The sequence below is a fragment of the Panthera uncia genome, chromosome B1, assembly GCF_023721935.1.
Source record: "Panthera uncia isolate 11264 chromosome B1, Puncia_PCG_1.0, whole genome shotgun sequence".
Lineage (NCBI taxonomy): Eukaryota > Metazoa > Chordata > Mammalia > Carnivora > Felidae > Panthera > Panthera uncia.
The window spans coordinates 86931078-86949722 of NC_064811.1; the positions used below are offsets into that span (position 1 = coordinate 86931078).

The following is an 18645-nucleotide window of genomic DNA, read 5'->3' on the forward strand; positions in this document are numbered from 1 at the left end:
GACATAGAATAGCAAAGAATCAGAAAATCTGGTATTTTCCCTTAGAAAAAGCTGTGCCAACAGGTAAACTACCATGTTATTATGAATATTATGATTTTAATCATAAAATATTTTTCTTAATCATAAAATATTGTAATATCATAATAAAAGATAACATCCAGGGACCATTTGCTATATAACATACTATACTAAGTACTTTATATATATATATTATTTCATTTTTCCAACAATTATACAGTATAGATGACAAATTTCTGCTTCTAAAGATCTCATTGTCCAAGTAAAGTAGGCACATGTGACACATGTCATAATAGAAGAGCAAAGAAGATAAGGATCTAATGCTGGCAGTTATTTGGAACTAGGATTGACAGATCGTTAGTTGTTCCTCCAAAATTATTTTCATCTTGGCCATGACAGGCTGTTTTTTGTCCCTCTAAATTCATTCTCATCTTCTTCCTCAATATTTATGTGTCCAGCTAAAGACTACATTTCTTAGTCTCCCTTGTACCTATAACGTAGCCACTTAAGTAAACTGTCACCAATGAAAAGTAGAGTTGATACCTGCACTTTTAGATCATTGTTTTTAAAAATTATTTTTCATGTTTATTTATTTATTTTGAGAGAAAGCACATGAGCAGGAGAGGGACAGAGAGAGGGGAAGAGGGAGAATCCCAAGCAGGCTCAGCACTGTCAGTGCGGAGCCCAATGCAGGGCTTGATTTCATGAACCATGAGATCACGACCTGAGCCCAAATCAAAAGCTGGATTCTCAATTGACTGAGACACCCAGGTACCCAGATCATCTTCTTAAAGACAGTACCATGAACTCACTCCTCTCCTTCCCTATGGCTAAACATGGTGATAAAGAAATCGGCTTTGGAAACCAGACATTTGAGATTGACAGAGCCAAATTCTGGATTTCTGCATGATGTGGAGTGTTACAAGAGGCAGAAAAACACCTATGTTCTCTAAGATACTATATTTTTAAGTTCTTTCTTTTTAATATCAGCTTAGTCTTTGCCCTAATAAATAAAGAGGGTATCTAGGAAAGGTCTCATAAAACATAAGTCCACTACAAAGTGAGTCTTCTAGAAAATATAAGAGAACAGGAGACAAGAAGGTATTTAGGGAAGAAAGAATACCACAGAATGGAGAGAGAGCATGCAAAGAGTATAAGCAGCTTTAGAGTAAACATTTCTGGAACTGTTTAATTTTTTACACTTAGTATGGTGTAAGTTTTTCATATTTAGCAAAAGTACAAAACAAACACTTCTAAAGATACCAAAATATATGCAAATAAATTGTCAAACAGGATTTTTTAACAAGTCAAATAGATTTATGTGTTTTTCCCTCATACCTAGTCAATCCAGAAAGCAAAAATGTATCATGGTTAAGTAGCTTTCCTATCCAAAAAACTTATTCTAATAAGCATACAATTTCTTTTTAGTTTAATATTTCTTTATACATACCACAGAAAGCTCAAATAAAATTATTCCAAGAGACCACACATCTGATTTGGGGCCAGAAGGCAATGGTTTTTCACTTGGCATATGATCAGTGCTTTTGACAATTCCTTGTGCAATTACCTCGGGTGCCAAGTATGATGGATACCTAAAATGATACATTAAATAAATGAACAATTACTACAAACTACAAAGGGGTAAAAGTAATATTACATTTTTACAATCAGTATGGTAGGATCTAAGTAAAAGTCCAGGGAAAATAAATTAACAAACTTTGCAAGGAAGAATTCTAAACTAACCGTCTAATACAGGTCTTCATGTCTAGAATCAAGAGAAAATATGTATGAGTCTCAAATAATTTTAAAGCTACTATGTCCCTCTGAAGCTGTAGTTCTCTTTGTTTTCTTCTCTTTCTGACACATGCCTTCTTCCAGCATTCTGTTTCCAGGTGTTTTTCCTTTCCTTCTTACTACCTGTCTTCTCCCTATACCTATTATTTAAAGTACATTTTATCTTTGAAAATAGTATGTATTCTTTTAAGTAGTCGGAATGTCAAAATCTTTAAAAATACATACATTGAAAAGTAAGACTCTCTGTACTCCAGGCACCCATACATATTTATATAGAGATAAACTTGACCATCCATCACCACTGTTCCTTGGGGCAGCATACTATACACACTACTCTGCACACCTTTGTTTTTCCACTTAGAGTTCATTTTAGAGATCATTCTATAAAAATAAGTGTAGATTTGCCTCATTCTCTTTGAAAACTGAAAAATTTCATTGTATTGATGCACTTAATTTATTTGACCAAACTGTGAAGGACATTTTGGAAGTTTCATTCCTACACAGATAATCAATTGAGATCTACTCTATTTATTGATACCCTATTTCCCCCCAAGTAGTCCATAGTACCAGTTTCTACCACAAATAAAATCTCTACATACATGTTGGTATGCATCTTGGCTCCCTATTTTGTTCCATTGGTAAGCTTGCCTAACACTGTACCATTGTACTATTTTAACTCTATAACATTACATAAATAATTGCCAATATTGCTAAATTAAATCCTCTCAAAACACACACATCTTTTAATTTCTCTGCAGGAATGTCTAGGTACTTTTATTTAATTTTATATTTAATATTTACAGTATTTATATCATAGTTTGATACTATTAATTTAACAATTAAATAATATTGTTATAATATAGTTATTATTTATATTATTAATTTAATATTTAATAAATATAATTGTGTATAGCATATAATTTAATTAATAAATAATATATAATAATGTTCTTATTTATATTAACTTATAATATATAAATGTATATTATATAAATAATATATATTATATTCTTATTATAATTATTTTTAATTTTTATATATTTATATATTTTTAATAATGACCCATATAATTTATATTATTAACTTAATTAATAATTAAATATTATCATAATAATATATTAATATTATTAACTTAATGTTTATATCATATATAAATAATTATATATATAGTTTTACATATATATAAAACTATCTTGTCAAGGTTTCTCTCTAAAACACACACACACACACACACACACACACACACACAGAGCTGGAATTTTCATTGAAATTAGATCAAATGTAGAACAGGGTGGGAAGAATTGGCATCTTTCTGATACTGACCCTAACACTCTATGAACACGATATCTCTATATTTACTTTGGCCTTTTGTAATGTCTTTTAAAAAGGATTTATGTTTCTTTCACAGAGATATTAAACATACCTGATTAGTTTCTTATCAGGTATTGTATATATTTTGCTGATTTGTAAGTAATTTCTTTGTATTAATTTTATATCTACAACCTCACTAAACCCTCATCTTTTATGGGAGAATTCTTTTGAGTAGTCTTGTAGATAATCAAATCAGTTGTGCTTACCTGATTTGTTTAAAGTAACAGTTTTGTTTCCTCCTTTCTATCATTATAGCTCTTAGCACAAAAATTTCTATTGGTGTTAACCATGAATAAATTTTGAAAAGTTTTGAATACCTCTTCTGTATTTATTACAAACAGAACATATGATTCTTTTCATTTATATGCTAATGAGTTTAAATACATTGATTCCCTGATGTTTAACCAACCTTGCATTCCTAGAACTTTTGTTTCTAGTAATTTCACTGAGAAATAATAATTTTACCTTCTTTCCATTGTTGATATTTATCTGATTTCTTTTCCTTGTGCAACTACATTCATTAGTACCAGGAATACATTGTCAAATGACAGTGGTGTTAATAAATATTTTGTTTAAGACCTGAAAACTTTGGGTTGAGATCAGTCTCTCTTTCTAATAACAGGCAGATATAGATAAATGGATGATTTTCACTACATTAAGGAAGTATTCACATAGTTCTTTTTTATTAAGAAAAAAATTTAATGAAAATGTTATGATGTTAAATCTATCAGATGTTTGTAAGAATCCAGAGAAATGACTGAATTTTACTTCTGATATATTATTACTGATATATACTCTATTAAATTATGTTTATAGATTTCCTAAGCCATCTGAATATTTAGGGAGGGAGGGAGGGAGGGAGGGAGAGAGAGAGAGAGAGAGAGAGAGGGAGAGAAAGAATCCCAAGCAGACTCTGCACTGTCAATGCAGAGCCCAATGTGGGGCTCAAACCCACAAACCATGAGATCATGACCTGAGCTAAAATTAAGAATCAGACACTTGACCAACTGAGCCACCCAGATGCCCCAAGTACAGGAAAAGTTTTAGCAGGAAATTCAACAGCAAATATAAGGAATTGGTAAGAAAATCATATTATTGTGTAAAATATCTTCCTATCAGACTAAAATACCTACCTTCTGTCTTCTAAACTCAAAAATGTAAGCCATTTTATTTAATAAAAAAGACAAAGCCTTAGAACTCCAGGGTGGCTCAGTTGGTTGAGTGGTTGAGCATCCAACTTTGGCTCAGGTCATGATCTCGTGTTCCTGAGTTTGAGCCCCATATCCGCTCTCTGTGGTCAGCACAGAGCCCACTTCAGTTTCTCTGTCTCTCCCACTTGTGCTTTCTCTCTCTCACAAAAATAAATAAAACATTTAAAAACAGACAAAGCCTTTATAAACAGTATACTCTATAAAATGTGTCAAACTTCTAACTTTAATTTTCTAACGAATTCATTTTATGAATAATTCCATAAAACCTTAAGTTGATTTGCTGAGATGGAAATTATTTCTTCTCTCAGTGAATCCCCATGATATTTTATCTGTATCTTTATGGTTCTCTAATGACTATAAGATACTCATTTTACTTGTTTCATATGTATGTAATGGACTATACACAATATGTAATACTACCCATTTTTATGTTTTGTTTTTTTCTATGTTTATAATACTTAGTAAACAAAAATTTACCCTCCTTCAAAAAAACCACAATTTGAGGGCATCTGTGTATCATATTCACTTTTATAAATCCTCTGCAACTACCAACACATTTTAAATGTAAGATATGCTCAGTTAATTTGTGCTAAAAAAATAACATTTCCTTTAAAAAATGTCCATTAAGAATACCTTACAGACAAGTTTTTAAAAGTTTGTTTATTTTGAGAGTGGGAGTGAGGATGCGTGTGTGTGAACAGGGGAGGGGCAGAGAGAAAGCAAGAGAGAGAATCCCAAGCAGACTCTGCAGTGACAGTACAGAGCCCGAGGTGGAGCTTGATCTCACAAACCATGAGATCATGACCTCAGCCAAAATCAAGAGTTGGACACCTAACTGACTGAAGCACCCAGATGCCCCTTTACAGGTGATTTAAAAAGCAGACAGTACATAAGTTTCAGATATATTGAGAAGTACTAAATTTAAATCTTACTGCCTATAAACAAAAGAAACAAAAACAGGGTCTTCTGGGTGGCTCAGTTGGTTAAGTGTCTGACTTCAGCTCAGGTCATCATCTTGTGGTCTGTGAGTTCAAGCCCCACGTTGGGCTCTGCTGACAGCTCAGAGCTTGGAACCTGCTTCAGATTCTGTGTCTCCCTCTCTCTGTCCCTCCCCAGCCCCTCCATCTCTCTCTCTCAAAAGAAAAAAAATATTTTTTTTTAAAAGAAACACAAACAGCTTTAGAAATGAAAATGAGTAGAATTCTGCCCTACTTATTGGATAGGTGCATACCCTTTCTTCATTTATCATCAGACTTAGTCATGAGCACAATTATCTGGCCTTTTCAATTCTAGGATATTAGATTATTATGGCACCCTGCAATAATGACTACAATAAAAATGTATAAGTATATGGAACATCTATGTAATATATGCAATGTAGACACTCAAATATTAGTTCCATTTCTCTTCCTGTGTTAGTCTATAGCCACCTCCTCACACTATGATGGCCAGTACTTAACAGACATGTAAAATATAAGTCAATTAAATCAGAGAATATACCTTAAATTCAATTGGGTAAATTAGGTTTTTAAATTTCCATTTTAATACAATGATGATGACGATGATGCTACTAATATCCACCTTTAATTTGCTCATATATTTCTCTCATGTACAAATATCTATTACGTTATTTTACCCTAACGTGATCATATTGCTCTTCTAAATGACATCTCTGGAAACAATTGCAGCCTAGTGGAAGAAGTATGTCTTTGGTATTATTATAATACCTGTATTCCAGTTTCAGTTCTACATAGAACTGTGGTTTCTTAATCTGAAAATAGGAATAATAATGTCTACCTCACCAAACTGTTATAAATATTAGTGAGTACCTAAAGATGTTTTTATAAAAATGGAAAATATGACGCAAATACAACACTGTATTTCTAATCATCATCACCATAATACATCTGGAAGGCAAACTGTTTATTTTTAATCCTGATTTCCAGCATATCTTATCCAAAAATAATGCTGTGGGTAGTTAAAAATCAAGCAATGCTATGGGTAAATCATTATACCTAAAACTTCCAACCGGTAATCTCTAGAAGCATAGAGGTGATGCTTGCTCCAAAAATTTGAATTTCCCTTCAAATCAAGAAATAAACTAATTAATAAAAATAATAAACCCTAGGATTGGTTTTAAATGTAGACACTCTTCTTTTAACAAGTGTCTCTTCTTTAGCACAGCATTTCAACACTCAAAGAAAATTAACAGCACTCTGCCTTAAGTATGACTAGTGAGGTAAACAAAAGTGGCTTTCATCATCTGTTTGATGTTTTAACAAGGTATTAAGCTACTGGCCAACTGAAATGAATGTCCAATTTCTAACTCTTTACAATATTCTGAAACAGATGTTAACATTTTACTTTGTTGTTCCTCAATATTTGTCTTTTGAATCAACGGCAAGCTTCTTCTGGTGTAAATATTTTCTTTCATGCCTTAGCTGTTTGATCACTTTATTTTTCCTGGCTAATGTTTCACATTTTGCTCTTTGATACTTTCTGGTCAGACCCTTTGGGTTCAAGACTTCAAAGTAAACCAGAACAAATGGCACACAAGACCATTCTACCCAAGCATTTTAAATTCAAATGTGGTTCTTCAACATGCTTGGTGTGCTTTACAAAAAGTCACTTCCTTTCTTCTATTCATCACTAAATAAAGCACCTTTCAGTAAAAGGTAAAAAATTAAAGTAATTTTTGTTTACATTGTGTTTTTGGAGTTCTTCTCTCACACAGATTGATCTAGACAACATGAAGCAGCAGCAGCAATCACATACTTCCTATCAGACTATTGCTCCCTAAAAGGTACTTCAAAAGGAAATTATCACATAGGAAAGAAGACATTAGGGCTTTATTGTGGACTTATTCTTATTACATTCAAAGGGTTTTTTTTTTTTAAACAAATAAAATGTAGGCTATTTTTATAAGATAGTTTTCATGCTTGGAAAACAATTGCTTGTTTCCTATGACCACAAGTTTTGGTATACAAAACTATATGATTAATTTATTGTACCTTACTATAAATAGGCCACCAAAAGAGGACATTTTCCCATTAAACAATGAGCCTCTTGAGGACAAGAACCTACCTTATCCATTTTTGCACATCCAGCAGCCAGAAGAGAAGGTGCTCAATAAATGTTGTCTTAATAAATAAAGAAGGAATGACTAAGCAATTTATTTTAAGATTATTAGCTATGGTCTAACTAACAAAAATTTTAGGTAGAAACTTACAATTTACTTTATAAAGATAAAAGGATAAATTATAAATGAATCCCTTTTTTTAAACATCTAATTAAAGCAATGTTCTCCTGCAGAAACACACGCCATGACTCCAAACCATAATTCTTGGTAATGGAGTGACAAAACTGATTTGAGAGAGCCCAAAGAGCAAAATGCAAATGGGCACTATTAAAAAAATCACAAAGCAACCGAACATTATGGTCAAAATATCTAGATTAGATAACACTATTATGTTAATTTTAATTTCCTTGTTTTGATACTTGTTTTGTGGTTATGTAAGAAAATTCCTTTTTTAAGAAATACAAACTGAAGTATTTAGGGCTAAAAGGCCATCATATGCATTAATTGCTCTTAAATGATACAAAAAGTACTTATATGAACATACACATATACGTGTAAGAAAAAAGAAAGAGAGAAAACAAGAGTAGTGAAATGTTAATCTTTGGGAAACCTAAGTGAGGGCAATAGAGTGATTCTTTGTACTATTTTGAAACTTCTATGTATTGAAAATAATGTGAAAACTAAACACTCAAAAAATAAAAGAATTATATTATTAAAATGTCTAAAAAGCAACCACACAATAAATATAACACAAAATCTGTATCACAAGCATTTAGTTGAGAACAGGATAAAATAAACTTTCCTTTCTTGGAGGCCAACATAAATTAAAATTCTATCAGAAGTGATCAAATAAACCTCTCCAAACTTAAACACAGACTTTCTACCCTATTACCTCTGATACCTACAATGACTCAGTTTGAGTCTTAACATGCAATTATATCTTAGAGAACAAGGAATTAAACTTAGAAACAGTAGAAAATAATATGAGAACAATTTTTCTCAGTCTTTTAAGGAACACACATTAAGTGAGAATCTGGCCAGCCTTCTTGCCTTAATTTTACCTAATTCTGGATGAAATAAAATTAATTAGCAAGCATTAAAAGGTAAAGAAGGTCAATAGTCCATTAGCCTCTGACAATTCAATGAAATATCAACATCAGATATATTTTGGATACTGGGAAAAACTCATTGTCTACTCTTTTAAAAGTATATGGAAGATAAAAATATGTTAATAAAGAAAAGCTAGTTTTTTATTAGAAAGCAGTATCACCATTAACAGAATACACATTTCATCAAATATTACAAAGTTTAAGACACAACTCAGAAGAAAAGAAAACATATCCTCACCCAATTGGGAAATCAACATCGTCACCATGAGCTGTCATGTGATAAAGTCCAAATTTAGCCAATTTAACATGTCCCTACAATAATAATAATAAAACATTATTAAATATTTTAATATTATTAGTAGGAAAAATTATCATTATGTATCATAAGTAAGGAAATCACCATTAGTGAGGTACATTAAGAAAAAATTGTATTTTATCATAACTATAATAAAAACTATTTGCCAATGTGTGAAGCCTGCTTTATACTCATTACAAATATATGTATATGTATATGCATACATGTATGTATAGATATACACATATATATTACTTGTATATAGATCTCAAAACAGCACTTAAAAAATTAAATTTATATTTTTATAAAAATATAAAAATTTTCCAGATATGTTGACAAAACAAAAAAAGCAGAAATGTTCTCATTTGTATTGAATCCCTGCTTGGAACATTTTTGGTAATTTTCACAAGATAAATTTTTTTTTTTCAAGGAGTTCCAAGTCCATTCATAATGTCATAAATTTAACCCTGACATGGGAATTCTTAACTTGAAAATATTAGTTACCAAATCATGAAGATATTAGTGAATCTGCTAGATTTCCAACAATCATTTATATTGTTTGAAAAAGACATAATTATCACGAGAGATTCTTAATAAAAGACAAATATAAATTTTGTAAGTCTCTTAAGTTTTCCTCCTTTTAGATATTTAAGACTTTAAAACACATTAAGTTGATTTAAATTTTTTTTTTCTTTTTCTCAAGAACTTTACTTCTCAGCATTACAAAACATTTATATCTCAAAACAACCCAGATTGGTTATATACTCTACTGCCATAAATATGAAATGAATGAGTGCCATTTTAGCTTTTATGATTTTTAATACCATAGCATAATTGTATTAAAAGTCTAGAAAAGAATCAGAGGAAAATAATAATCCTTCTAATATAAAAAATAATTCCCAAGACAAACTTCTTTCAAAGCTATTTTAAATCCTTATGAAAAAATGAAAGTATGATTATTCCTGAAAATATACCATTTTGCTACCCATAATCCTCTTACAGAGGTTGACTTGCTTCTTATTAATCACCCATAAGATTTCCAAGTAAAGAAGTGGTACTCCAATAAAAAAGGAAACTAGGTATGAACAGTTGGTAAATAAAGAAGATAATGGGGAATAAAAAAAAAGAAGAAAAAATAGGGAGGAAGAATAATAAACAGGAGAAAATGCAAAACAGTTGTACTATCAGAAAAATACTCTGTGTCAATAGAGCTTTCTTTAAATGAAAGCAAATTCAGGGGTGCCTGGATGGCTTAGTCGGTTAAGTGACCAACTTTTGATTCCAGAGCAGGACATGATCTCACGATCCATGAGATTGAGCCCATGTCATCCAGCTCTGTGCTGAAAGAAGGGAGCCTGCCTGGGATTCTCTCTATCCCTCTCTCTCTGCTCCTCCCATGTACGCATGCGTGTGCTCTCTCTCTCTCTCTCTGTCTCTCTCTCAAAATAAATAAACATTTTTTAAAAATGAAAGCAAATTCAGAGGAGTGGACTGGGAAGCTATAATGTATACCTTTCAGAAAGTGAATGAAAGGAAAAACAAAACATGAAGTTAGAAAATGAATCTTGAGGAAAAAGGAATAATGCATGTGAAAAAAACACATGGACTTAAAAAATTTAAAGATAGTTTTTTTTTATTGTTTATTTATTTTTGAGAGGGGGGACAGGAAGGGCAGAGAGGGGGCGACAGAGGATCTGAAGTAGGCTCTGTGCTGACAGTGGAGAACTCGATGTGGGGCTAGAACTCACAAACTCCAAGATCATGACCTGAGCTGAAGTTGGACACTTAATTGACTGAGCCACCCAGGTGCCCCATAAAGGTAGTTGTTTTTTTCCTAACTGCCACAAGTATATCACTTTCATACAGCCATTTCATTATGAGTATTATTAAAACATATTTGTATTCTAAAGACCCTCTGATAGAGTGGGTCTGATTTCAGTAGCTTCCAACCACAACTAACAAATAAAATATTTGTTACTTAATTTATTATTTGACAATTACCTTTCGGTCCAAAAGAATATTATGAGGAGAAAGTGCCCGGTGTACTATACCATGTTTGTTCATATACTGCAAACCCTGAAGTACCTCAAATGCTATGCACAAAACCTTTGAGTAGCTACAAAGAAAAAGAAAGTCACAGATCAATAGATACAATTACAAAGCAGATACAGAACCTGTTTTAAAGAATGAAATGACATTATAAAAATTTAAAGAGTTGTATTTTTATTATTCCTCTTCTATTCAGAGAAAATACGATCTATAAATTTTATAAAATATCCACTACATACATATTTTGGATTTTATGATTACAACAGAATTGATCTGGCAAAGATCCTACAGTTTTCTAAGTGTAACAGCAGGGAGGGAGTTTGAATTTTGGCGATGCACAATTAACCTTCTACAGGTTTGTCTTTGCCAAATTATCTGGGAAGTTTCAAACATAAGGCAGAACTAAGTCAGTGAAAACCACCTTTCCTGCTCAAGACAAAATACCTAAGTTCCTGAAAAATAGCTAAAATATATTTTATGGTAGATGGACACGAGGTTACCTTCCATATCCACAAAACAACCCCCAGCAATTGACAATTTATCAAACATTTCTCTTTAATTCTTCCTAAGCCATCTTCCAGTGGAATGCCCAGTTTCTCTCTTTTTCCATCTCTTTCCATTTTTTTTTTTAATCAAGAACCATTAACATGGGAAGTGAGGGATGATATAAGGAAAGTGGGAAAGACTAATTCAAACCCAATCCCCCAAACTATCAATATTAACATTTTTGTATAGATTTCTTTTCTACTCATTTTTTGACATTTTATCTATCTATCTATCTATCTTAATTGGTTTATGCTTTTTTTTTTTTAAAGATTTTTGTTTTTTTGTAAATAATCTCTACATTCAACATGGGCTCAAACTCCCAACTCCAAGATAAGTTACATGCTCTACCAACTGAGCCAGTCAGGTGCCCCTGACATTTTAAATTAGACTTTTAAAAATTAAATTAATATCTACAGGTAATCACTAAAACTATTTTTTTAAAAAGGTATAAATAAGTCAACAGTAAAGATAAATAAAAAAAATAGTCAACCTCAAAGCTGGTAGAATAAAAGGAAAAAAAGAACAAAGAACAAATGGAACAATTAGAAAATAACAGACTTTAATTAGGATGTATCAAACATCATATTAAATGTAAATGCAAACATCTAAACTGAAAGATAAAAATTGTCAGATTACATAGGAATTAAGCCTCAATTATATTCAGGCTATAAGGAACCCACATTAAATAAAAGGTATACATTAAAGTAAAAAGATGGAATAACAGATCACTGATTATCATGGGCTTGCTTAGAGGGACGGGTTGACTGCAAGAGAATATGTGGAAAATTTACCTGACAGAACTGTTATGTTCTTGATTTTGATGATGATTACACTACTGAGTTTGTCAAATTGACTGACCTGTACACTAAAAAAGTTATATTTTAAAATATGTAAATTACAGCTCAATAAACCTGATGTTAAAAAAGTAAGCTGAAGAAAATTTTCCAAAAAATATTTGTAATATGACTCCCTCCTCCAAATTAAATCCATAAGAAAGAGCAAGACATGAAAAGCTAAAATCCCTTTCCTCTCATCCTAGTCTGACTTTCCAGAGGTATCCACCCTTAGCAACTTCTGTTTTCAATTCTGCTGGTTAGATTTTAGTTAACATTATTAAGTCTTTGCTATGCAAGATGATATAATTAATATACTTTTACAACATTCCCATTTTCCTTTCCCAACTCCTGATTTTTATTAGTTATATTATTTTTAAATTATCGAATTTTATAGATGAAACAAAAGAAATCTACATTCCTTTCTTGCAGGCTAAACAAATAAACAAGTAAATATATGATACATAGTAATTACGTGCTAAGGAGGAAAAGGAAGAGAGAATGTGGGATAGCAGGTTGCTATTACATGTAGAGAAGGAAGATCAAGGAAGGCATCACTAAGATGACATTTGTGCAGAAATCTAAAGGAAGTGAAAAAGACATGTAGCTCTCTGGGAAATACGTGATTCAGGCAGAGGGCACAGTAAGCAAGTCCTGAACTGGAAGATTGCATAGTAGTTCAAAAAGTGCAACAAAGCCACTGTGCATGCGGTAGAGAGAGCAAAGGGCAAGGTGTTAGGAGATGAGGGCAGAGACATAGCAAGGAGCCAGATCATGTAAGGCTATTTAGGCCATTGTAAAGCCTTTGGCTTTCACTCTGAGACAGATGGGAAATGGTTGTCACATTGCTATACTATGATTAGTAAATATTCATTGTAGAACTAAGAAAACAATATACTCCTAAGCCACTTAACCCCTAGCTCTCAAGAGAAAATGTATCAAGTCATCAGGATTTGATGGATACTATAATTTCATAATTATACCTCTATTATGAAGGTTATCATCAGCTATCATCATTTTTATACTTCTTACTCATTTTGTATTTACATTTTTATTTAGTTAGAATACATCCATGAGAAAATTATTCATAAGGGTGGCATGAGTAGGAAATTTTAAAGCATGGTCTTAAAATGTCTTATTCTTGCCTTTAAACTTGGCAAAAGATTTCTCTATTGTCCTTTATTAATAGTAAGAAGTCCAATATCAATCTAATTTCTTTGTAGACACCTTGTTATTCCCCTCTGGAAGCTTGGGATTCTTTTTCACTTTATCCTTAGACTTTTACAATTTTAGTCCAGTATATCTAGACTATGGGCATTTGTGCATTTATGTTAGTAAGCAATAGGTGTGGCTTTTAACCTGAAGACTCAAATGTTCCATTAGCAGGAGAATTAACAAGGAAAAGTTTATTTGTTATGTCTTTGTTTTCTCCCTCTACTATATCTTTTAGTTAGAACTCTTAGAGGGCAGGTGACAATTACATCTATTCTTGAGATCAACTTTCTGTTTTATTTACTATGAGTCTGGCCGTTAGTCCTATCTCTTCTACTATTTAATTTCCAAGGTCTTTGCTCTGTTCTCTAGTTGTTCTTTAATAGATCCTTTTCTTTTGATTATGGATACATTATTCTTTTGAATCTCTCTGAAGATAGTTATTAGAATTCTGTTAATAATTAAGAGGAAAAGAAGGGTGTTATCTTTATTTTCTCTGGGTTGTCTCTGGTTTTTTTTTTTTTTTTATTTGCTTTTTTTTCCCCCACTTCCCTTGGCTTTCTTTCTCGCAGACTATTTTTTCCTCAAATGTCTGGTAATCCTTAGTTGCCAGCCATACTTTAAAACAAAGCAATAAACTGACATTCTTCATAAAGTATGTAAAAAAAGAAATAATAAAAGTTGCTATTTATAAGGAATGCTTATTTGAGACTCAGTAGGTTAAGCATCTGACTCTTGATTTTGGCTTAGGTCATGATCTCAAGGTCATCCCCAAGCCCTGACTCTGAGCTGAGTGTGGAGCCTGCTTAAGATTTTCTCTCTCCCTCTTCTTCTGCCCTTCCCCTGCTTGCTCCCGTGCTCTCTCTCTCAAAAAAAAAAAAAACAAAACAAAACAAACAAACAAAAAAAAAACCCACTTATTTAAACGATTTCTCTTTATCAAGCAGTTTCCCCCATATTAAAGTGCCACAACAGCTACTCAAGCAAATAGGAAATGTGTGAAACAAAAACAATTTGAAAGTAACAAGAGTTTTCCTAAACAGCCTCAAAAAAGAAACTAACTTTGTAAAGGAAAAGATTCTGAACTTTAAAACAACTATAGTGATACTGGTAAATATGTGCATGTGAAAGAATGCAGACCTGTCTCATTTTAAAAATAAAGAAAAATTTTCCTTGACATTGACTAACAAATAAAAGATAAGAACTTAATTTTCCAAACTCATTTGACTCTATAAGTCATGTTTACCATAGTAATCTGTCTTGTCCTCGTTCTCCTTTTCTCCAACATGCACACACATAATTCACAAAATCTTAAAAGCTGATGCCATATTCAGCTGTGACACTAGAGGACCTCAGTTGCACACTACTTCAATATAGATGCCTTCCTTAAGAAATTAAAACCAAACCTTTAAAGTGATTTTTCCATTAAACCAGTTCTCAAACAGCTGAACAGAGAAGACTACATGTTCTATTTTGACAACTTGTTTTTGCTGATTATAAAATATAATTGGAAAATATTTCCATGTCAAAAAGCACATTCATGCTATTATAGAGTTGATGAGCATATATGCTGAAATAATTTTTAAATATTCAAACATATAAAACTGAAGCTCATGACATACCTTTCCTTAGCTATTACTTGAGAGTATTATAGCTAATGGACTCAGTACTCTTCTAAATCAGAGTAAATCAGATTTGGTTTTCTGCCCTATCGTAGGATTTAATTTTTAAATTTATTTTAAAATACAAGTATAAAGGAGAAGAAAAAGATAGTGTTATTTTCTATAATGAGACAATAGAATCAGTATTTGTGAAATTCTGTATATTTACTTGTTTTTAAAGCTATATTCTCTAATACTGCCAATAATTTAGATGATGAAGTCTTCTAAAATAATTATTTTGAAGTAGCTAATGCAATTATAATGCAACAGCAAAATAAAAAGTCATATGTATAGTAATAGCATGTCACAGTTAACTGAAAATGGGCTCCAGAAGGAGTTAAGATTAAGAGAGTGGGATTCTCTCTCTGTCTCTCTGTCTCTCTGTCTCACACACACACACACACACACACACACACACACACACAGATGTTGGCAGGGGATAAAAGGACTTCATCCTTTACAGTTCCCAAGTCAGAATCTTGTTAATAAAGAAATCCATCACTAATCTAGAAAATGTAAATCAAACTTCAAATTATAAAAGATCCTCTTCCTTTTGAAATTTTCAGTTACTACTGCTAATTCCAGAGATTAGAAGAGTAGCATTTACTTTGTTACCATTATCCTTGACACCCTGAGAAGTTTAATGAGCATAAGAATCTTTGGTGATTATAAAAACATAGATATGGCCAAAAAGGTAGCTTTCAAAATAATGATTAATAGTTTTTAATAAAGCAAAGTGACATTTTAAAATACTTTCATTTATATTTAAACGCATCAATTAAGTGGCCATTAGCTGCTTGGTACTGTTTTTTTTTTTTTTTTTATACCACTGTGTTTTTAGGTTCCATGGATCTCAAGAGAAAGAACTGATCTCTACAATCAAGAAACCTGCAGTATAGCTGTAAAGACAGATTTATAAACTAATAATTTTAATACAATTGAATTCACAGCATTTCATTACAACTATAATTCAATTAAGTTAGCAGATGAGAGTCATCCTTTTCTTCTGTCTTATAAGAGAAAGAAAACATGAACGTCTATTTATTACATTGGTGAGACCAAAGCAGGTCTACAAAAATAAATCTTGAGAAAGTAAGATTAAAATTTAAAAAGAAAAAAAAGTCACTACCACCATCACCATCACAAGCAATAACAACTGACAATAACTTCTAGGCATGAGTCAACTTGGTTGTGTCTGAATTGCGAACATGGCTTAATGAATTCCAAAACTACTAGGTTAGTACAATACTAAGTATACTTGTTTATCCCTTTCCAGATGTATTTCAAAGGAAGTTTACACTGTGTTTCTGATTCAATCATCCCTAGATTATTTATAGCTGTTTAGCTTACCAGATTAAAACATACTGAGGCCAAGATCATGGGTTTAATATCTATAAGGATTGGCTTGCTTCACATGTACATAGCCACAGATTTTCATCTAATTCCAGCCAATATTGCCAAATACAGATTGTTTGTCACAATGAGACGTTGTTCAACCTCTATTTACTTAAAACATTCTGATTTTCAACCACAATTTCTTATACTTCTCTGAGGACCTGCGTTTTAATCTCATTAAGTCCTTGAGACCCTTGTTTTCTAAGCCTCCTGTTATCTCAACCAGCCCTGTTTTGACATCCTTCTTTTATTCTAGATCTATTCTGTCACTTCAACTCTTTTGGGGGGTGGGGGATAGAATTCTTCATGGCTTCTCATCTGATGGCTCTACCCCTGGGAGAATTGGACTTCTCTGTATTCTGACAGTACATAGTTGAAGAGCTTATTAATGCTATGGTAATAATTTCTATATAGGTTTGTCTCTCTCACTGTACCCTGAGGCAGGTACTAGCTTATTCAACTTGCAATCCCTATATCTATCACAGTAACTATAAGGTAGGTGTTCAATAAATATATTCAATGACATCCATGATGGTGCAAGAGGGTGCAGATAACAAGATTAAATTCTTAATTAATTAATTAATTAACCATTAATTAAATAACAGCTCAAAAAAGTATATTACACTCGCAATGGATCAACAGTGTCAATCTCATTTATAAGAAGTAGATTTCTCATAAGCTGACTTAAGAGGGTTTTTTTTGAAAGAAAGAAAACCCTGCCATTTGCAACAATATGGATAAATCTGGAGGACATTATGCTAAGTGAAATAAGCTGGCCACAGAAGGACAAATACTGCCTGATCCCACTTATGTAAAATATAAAAAATAGTCAAATTTATAGAAGCAGAGAATGGAACAATGGTTACAAGGGACTGGGGAAGAGAAGAAAATGGTTACCAGGGACTGGGGAGAGAGGAAAATCAATTGATTTAAAGTTTCAGTTGTGCAAGATAAGTTCCATGCCAAAGAGATCTGCCATACAACATAATGCCTGTAGTTAACAATACTGTATTGCCCACTTAAAATTTTATTAGTAGGGTAGATCTCATTATAAGTGTTCTTATCACACACAAAAATAAAAAGGACACAAGGAAACTTTTAGCAGTGATGAGTATATCTATTACCTTGATTGCAGTGATGGTTTCACAAGTGCATTCATAAAGTCAAACTCAAATATGTACATTTCAGTCTTCTTGGGTATCAATTATACCTCAATAAAGATGTTAAAAAAGAAAATAAAATAAGGACACATTCCTATCAGCTTCAAACCATCAGTTCCTTTTTGGTATTTGTAATGTTTCCAACAAGCGATGTTATTCAGATTGCAAGAAATAGAGGCCAAGAAAGAAAGTGAGAGGTCAGGGTTGCTGGGATAGATTTGGAAGTCATTCATAATAGGTGGTAACTAAAACCACACATGCTATTTCCTCTGATCCATAATCCATGATATTTCTAAGGGCCACTCCACAAGCCAAAATACCCATACTGTCAGCAAACCAAGGGAGGAAACACACTTCTGGATTCTATGAGTTCAAGATGTTCTTTCACCTTATAAAACCTGATCACTCCCACAGAAATTTTCCTTTTGGTCTAAAACATTTCTTACTTGGTATCAGCCTGAAGTGAAATGTTAAGGGAGAATAAACACAAATGAAAATTAGTTAGCTACTGTGTGATTTAAGAAATGAAGAGGAATGATATCATACTAATGACTAATGTTCAGAAAATAATACAACTGTGTACTCCTGTTATCTTCATCCTAAAGTCTCTTTCTGTAACTCCAAGAAAAAAGAACTCAAGTAGTATATAATTTTTCAATGGTTCACTGGTTTATAATTCTAGAATTTGGAGAGGGTCATTTTCAGTGGGGAGTTAATGTCCTTGGCTTACAACTTGCCACTTGTCACTAAATTTTAACATTTTGCTAAAAATGCCACACTATTTAACAGAGCATATTTTTTCTAAAGAAAAAAAAAGTTTTAGAATTCAGAAAGGAAATAACTTACTTCACAATGGGTACACATTTTAGCCTGAAAGGTCACCCATCCATGCTAAATTTAATAGTTCATTTG

The 18645-nt window shown here is 32.1% G+C and overlaps 1 protein-coding gene across 2 annotated transcripts in view; it reads right to left on the reverse strand.

The window, feature by feature from the left end:
• TBCK (TBC1 domain containing kinase) overlaps positions 1-18645 on the reverse strand; it is a 230316-nt gene that overhangs the window by 147458 nt on the left and 64213 nt on the right. For both annotated transcript variants that reach the window (XM_049630974.1, XM_049630972.1), the window contains exons 4-6: positions 10879-10993; positions 8821-8894; positions 1469-1610 (exon numbers count right to left, since the gene is read on the reverse strand). In XM_049630974.1, the coding sequence (XP_049486931.1) occupies positions 1469-1610; positions 8821-8894; positions 10879-10993 (331 nt within the window). The remainder of the gene's footprint in view (positions 1-1468; positions 1611-8820; positions 8895-10878; positions 10994-18645) is intronic.